The sequence below is a fragment of the Cibotium barometz genome, chromosome 13, assembly GCF_041138505.1.
Source record: "Cibotium barometz isolate CiBa-2024 chromosome 13, ASM4113850v1, whole genome shotgun sequence".
NCBI classification, from domain to species: Eukaryota; Viridiplantae; Streptophyta; class Polypodiopsida; order Cyatheales; family Cibotiaceae; genus Cibotium; species Cibotium barometz.
Window position 1 is genome coordinate 10,714,238 of NC_141058.1, and position 6,468 is coordinate 10,720,705.

Sequence of the window (6,468 nt, forward strand, 5' to 3'; positions counted from 1 at the left end):
CGCCGAAATGTTAATGCTATACTCATCAAGAAGATGGTCAATAAAGTTATGATGTAGAGTGTGATTTTAGTGCCGATAAAGATATGATGTAGAGTGTGATTTTAGTACCAGTATACTACTTGGAGAAGTAATTATTATATAACTAAGAATGAGTTTATAGTGGTAATGAGAACGTCTCAAACTCAGTACTGTTAGCACTTAAACATGCTCTAGCTTGAAATTGTCAAAATGTTAAGGGTGTACTCATCAAGAAGATGATCAATAAAGTTATGATATAGAGTGTGATTTTAGTACTAGTATACTACTTGGAGTAGTAACTATTATATCACTAAGAATGAGTTTATAAAGGTAATGAGAATGTCTCAAAGTATTGAAGTTTTTATAAACTAGCAAGTCGCAAAGGAGAATGTACTCATATACTGCTTGGAGCATCAATTATTATATCACTAAGAATGAGTATATAGAGGTAATGAGAACGTCTCAAAGTTTTGAAGTTTCTATAAACTAGCAAGTCACAAGGATTTTAACTTTAAATACAAGAGTTACTATGCATGGATTGCCAAAAAATAACCACACCAACAAACACCCTAGCATCAACAATCTCACCTATTGAGCTTGCATCAACATAGGTTTTTTGAGATCTCGACCATCTCTGAAGAAAGAAATTCAACATTATTCTTCACACTGTGTCAAGATTAGATGCATGCAACATCCATGAAAGTGATCCATATAGTGATGATAGTATGAAACTGCAATGCCATGAAATTTATCTAATATAACGTAAAGTTGTTATGCAAATTAAGTAGGTGGAAATTAGCTCTATACAAGATCTTTATTATTTGATCATTGTAACACCCATTATACGCATTTTATTCATGTACATCAAACTTCAATTAAGCTATTCTCCCCTTTTATCAACTTGCAAGTTGGAGATAATTCCATGCATTGGAACGCTTCAACAATCAAATATATTTCACACACCACACATTGTTGAGTATGGCTTTCAATTTTCTTGTCCTTGTTATTCATTACATTATTATTTTGTCCTCTCACTATATCACCTAGATATGTCCCTAATCTTTTTCACTTTTTTTTTTGTCACGATGTCAGTTCTTAAGGTGGTGGCTTGAATAGCTACTACAAGGACTCCACATTTCCTCTTTGTTTGATGGTCATGTGTGGAAACACAATATATCACATTTGTGGTTTTGACAAGCGTTCTCTCCTTATGATTGAAAGATTCAGTTGCAAAACTTCTTGAACTCAAACTCAAGACTGTGTATTGTTTAGCCCATGATTTTATCACTAACCTTTTTAAATTCAAATCAAACTTAAACTCAACTTCATATTGTTAAGCCCATGATTTTATCATTAACCTTTTAAATTGTACATGTGATTGCACATTCACAACTAAAGAGGGCCATTCCAAAAACAACACACCAGTTACATGGTCAACTTCACAACATTAATAAAAACAACAGCCACTATCAAAGCAAGTTCATATAAGACAAAATCAGCAATTTTATGCATGTATAACCAATAAAATATGTTCCTAAGTAAGTCACATCCACCTCAAAATAGGTCTTATCCTCGCACCTTCTTTGATAAGTTCTATTTGGAGTTGTCTCCATGTGTTTTTTTTTGGTAAACATACAGTGATCTCAACCCTGTTGGGAAAGGTGGCCACGTTTGTGTTGTATGGCAAGCATCTAAAAATATGCGTGTGAATGTAGATTAAACTTGGATGTGGGAAGCGTACCTAATTAGAATGAGAGGGAGTTGGGACCACGTTTGTGTTGTATGGCAAGCATCTAAGAATATGCGTGTGAATGTAGATTAAACTTGGATGTGGGAAGCGTACTTAATTAGAATGGGGACTACGTTTGGGTTGTAAGTATGGCAAGCATCTAAGAATATGCGTGTGAATGTAGATCAAACTTGGATGTGGGAAGCGTACCTAATTAGAATGAGAGGGAGTCGGGACTACGTTTGCGTTGTAAGCATGGCAAGCATCTAACAATATGCGCGTGAATGTAGATTAAACTTGGATGTGGGAAGCATACGTAATTAGAATGAGAGGGAGTCAGGACTACGTTTACGTTGTAAGTATGGCAAGCATCTAAGAATATGTGGATGTGGGAAGCGTACCTAATTAGAATGAGAGGGAGTCTGAACTCCTTCGAAGAGAGATGTTTATGTACTCAAATGCATACACTCACTCAAGTCTCAAGGTCAAATATGTTTCTTAATAAGGGCTTACGAGAAAGGTTTCTCTTTGATGGGCATGAATGCACATTTTTGGGTATTTTGGCTATAAAATAAGGTAAAATGTGGAAGAACAGGCACTACTTCTGCTACTCCTGTCATTTTGAAAGAGTGACCCCGTTGGTGCTCGACAAAAACAGTATCTACATGTAATTGTACCGGTCAAATTTTGAAAAAATCGGCTTAAAATTTATCATGGCCTTCTTTTTTATCCTAAATCTACTTGTTTTTGAGTGTAATTTAACTTAGGAGTTAGTGAAGTTCAACCCTTACATATAAGGCCATGATAAATTTTTAGCTGGTTTTTTGAGGAAAGATGGGGAGTTTTTATACAAAGATGAACCAGGTGGAAAAAGAGTAGTCAGTGGTATTCTGGTTTTGGTTGTATGAGTCTTTTGAACAGTTAATATAAATAAATATTATTGGTAAAAAAAGGTCAATTTTCGGAAATCCCCTTATTTTTGAAAAAGGTTTTTGTCGAGCACATATGATTATTGTATATTATGTCGTCAGGACAACAAACAATAAAATGCGACACTAAAGTGCCGGACGGCAGATCGCTGATCGTCATCGTCGTCGTAGCCCGGCAGATCGATCGATCGATCGACGCACGCAATTAGGGTTTTGCACTCTGAATCTGATGGAGCCCTTCCATGGGAGCTTCTTGACAGTGAACCCGCAACCTCCTCTTTCCTGCCCGCGCGCCGACGATTTCTCCAGCCCTCCTTTTCCTCTACCAACCACTGAATTTAAGTGGCAGTTCCCTGCATTACCTGGCCGCAGATGATGTTTGCCGCAACTGCCATGACCACAAGCTTCGTATAACATCAAGCTATGGCTGTCCTAGCTCCCAACTCCGCCGAGGCTCTTCCCTTCCTCCGCTTGCCCCTCATTATCAGCGAAAGCCTGAGGTCGGCCGTCGCTGCTGCCCCTGGCCATGACTCCGGGGGCATCGTCTCCATCCTCCTCTCCAGCGCTGATCTTGCCAAGCTTGATCTCTCCAAGCTTCAGCTTTTCTCCGTCGACGGCAGCTTCGGCTTGGACGCCGCTGAAAATCAGCCTGCAACTTCCGACCACGCTCTCGCCCTCCCGGCAGACTTGACCTCTCCCGGGCGCGACGAATTTTCCTTCCAAACCCGCTCGATTCTGAGTCCCGTGGCAGATCTGTATCCCGGCGACATAACTTTCCCGATTCTGAAGAGCAAAGCAGTGGTGGAGGCGGAGAACGTCTCGGCAGAGCATCAGCTGCTGAAGCGGAATGCCGTTTCTCCGTCACCGAGAGCGAGAAAGAAGGCTGTATCGATGGACGAGATGGCACTCAGCGAGCAGTTGAGCGGCCTTGAAATGGTAGTTTCTGATGCAGCAGAGGGCGGCCACCGAGGAGGGGAAATTTCTGTTGCTAGGGTTAGGGCAAAGACACAGTTGCCAGCGCTGGAGCTGCCACGTCCCGGCTTGGAGGAGAAGGCGGAGACGCTGAGAAAGAAGCATTTCGAGCGGATTCTGAGCAGGACCTTGAGCGAGTTCACGCAGGGGGAGGCCAGGATCGATCTGAAAGGCTCCCCTGCCGCCAAGTTTTTGCTGCAGGTGATGCCATGGGAGCTCACACCGCCCATTACTCCCGTCACAACGCCTATTGCCATCCCTTTCCTCTGGGAGGATGTCCCGGGCAAGCCTAAGCCCCGAGAGCTCCCTTCTCCTTCCCCCTCTTTGCCTCTCCCCCCTCGCCTTCTCCGTGCACCTTCATCAGCAGCAGCAGCACCGGTAGCTTCTACAGCAAACTTCACCGAATCATCGCTGCATCCCTGCGGAAGAAACACATCTCCATCTGACAGAAGCAACTCTCGCCATGGTCGTCACCGGAAAAACACGCATTCCTGGCACGCCTTGCACAACCTGTTCTCAGGCCATCATCGATGCCCCTCTCAGGTCGTTGAGGCATGCCTGGAGGCTAGTCAAAGCTCTGACAATCCCAAATCTGCAGGAGGCCAGACTAGCGGGGAAAGTACGTCTTCGTCCACCACTGTCAGCTCCTCAAATTCTGCCTCACCTGACCGTTCTCCCAGCATTGCTACAATCTCAGAGGATGCGCTCAGCTCGTGTGAAGCAAGCTTAAATGTCCGTTATGAGCTTCCCCCTCTGTATATTGCCCCTATTATCCCTTTGACACCACCGTACAGAGACTTGGGTCCTCTTAATGATGATCGCTCAAAACATATCCGTGGTTTCAGCTATTTGGCGAATTTTTTTCGCAAAGGGAGAGGGCATAGCAGAAGTCTGTCGGCAAATGGTGCATATTTTAACCGCTTTCGAAGGCATGGCAAGGTGAGCAGTGAGAGCAGCTCTTATTTGTTGGAAGATGTCGAGGGACACCAGACTGCAAATGGAGTGGTTCGTGGTATACATGCAGATGAATATAGACATATTGCTCATGCAAAGGCCGCCCCCCCTGAGAGGGAAATTCAATGTATTTCTGCTCAGCTGTCCCCTTTTCCTTCCACTGTGCATCAATCTTCCAAACCAGGCAAGCACAGAAAACACAGGGGTGTTGGAAGCACTAGGGTCTTTCTCAAGTTGCGGAGGAGAGGCTCTGGAGTGATTGTAAGAATCTACAATTTTTTATCGCCCTCATACATATTCTGTTGAAGTTCATGATGGTAAATCTTTGACAATAGGGATGATGCTGAACCTTAGTATGTTTTGCTTTTTATGCTGCAGGTATCAACCTACAGAGCAATCAAGCGTGCACTTCTTCTGAGAAGGGCAAGCCATTCAAAGTTTCTTAACCATACTCAATTGCAGTACCACACCTTGGAATGATCGAGTTCCCTCTTTCCAAGGATCAGTTGGAGGATTGACAATATAATCATGGTTCTTGAACTGAGATGTACCAGATTTCCCTTTTTTATGTTCTCTGCATGTCCCATATGTATATTGCAGTGATTAAAGAGAACCATAGGATAGTGAGCAAATCTCTTGTCTTTTGCCAGGTACACAAATTTTAGTATGATCAAAAACACAAATTTGTATTTCGTTTTCAGATGAAAGATCATCTATTCAAGACGTAGCATTTGTTGCCTCTCGTGTTTGAAACTACATTGATAGCCATCTTATTGAAAAGGCCAAGCTACACTTTTAAAGCTGTTGGAACAGTTTTGGCAACCACACAATTGTTGCAGCTGTAGAAGAAGCCATGAAGACAAAGTACCTAATCCTAATCCAGTCTGGGTTTTCAGAACCACCGAGTATTTGAAATTGATCTTTCAATTATAACAAGTGTCAGTAGAAAATCACACTTTTAAGAGCTGTCTAGCTCACCGTTGCAGTACCCCCTGAGTGTGAGGCTTGACCAACACGGGGCCTATCTGTTCATGCGATCCATTCACTTGAACAAAAGCACATTCTTAATCCCAAGGTCACTTCACCATGACTTCGTCATTAATAACTAAATAGTCTAGTGCTGGCCCGTTCAGAAAGGAAGGAGCAAGTGTGGTGGAGAAGCCAAGCACTGCCATGTCCTTAATAGCCTGCCCTGGCCTCAGGTGTAGCCCAGTTGGTTTCTGCTTTGGGGTCCCAATAGTTGCTGGGTTTTAAATCATGGGTTTGAATCGGGCCGGCTGCAGTCGCATGGTGTGCTCTGTAAAGAGGTAGGGGAAGGACCAGCCGGGTATGAGGAAAATCCCACTATAAAAAAACCTAGCCTGGCCTCATCATCAGTGCCAGCCTGTCCTTTCCTGTTCACACAGGAAGAAGCAAATGTGGTAGAGAAGCCAAGCACTGTCATTTCCTTCATCTACAAGGACTAAAATCAGTACCTCCATGTTGTGGAAAAAGAATATCTCCCACGTTGTCATCTGTTATGAGCCTAAAAGTTAGAAACACAAAGGTCTCCTCTCCCCAAAAGGGAGGCACATGCCACAAGATGTTGGAAGCCTCCATGATCATTTAGTCTTTGAAGTAGTATGGTGCGAGATCATGTTATCCCCATTATCAATAAAACTCTTGTTGGGCTCAGAAGGATGGTCAACCTAAAGAATTTTGGTGATGGTACTGTTCCACCAAGGACACAAGAAAATGCTCTCCCACATGCTCCTTTGAAGCCACATTATCGGGATACGGTCTGTCCAATTACAATGTACAACCCCAACCCTGGAAGACTCCACGTTGCTCTCCCAATCCAACCAAGCTAGGCTCCTAGTATGTCAT

General features: G+C 43.2%; 1 protein-coding gene across 1 annotated transcript; it reads left to right on the forward strand.

Moving 5' to 3' along the window:
* Positions 1-2,777: 2,777 nt before the first annotated feature.
* On the forward strand, positions 2,778-5,343 carry LOC147632358 (uncharacterized). Its single transcript, XM_086807178.1, has 2 exons — positions 2,778-4,863; positions 4,981-5,343. Exons 1-2 carry the CDS (start codon positions 3,100-3,102, stop codon positions 5,080-5,082), a joined length of 1,866 nt encoding a protein of 621 aa, XP_086663304.1. The 5' UTR covers positions 2,778-3,099; the 3' UTR covers positions 5,083-5,343.
* Positions 5,344-6,468: the final 1,125 nt, after the last annotated feature.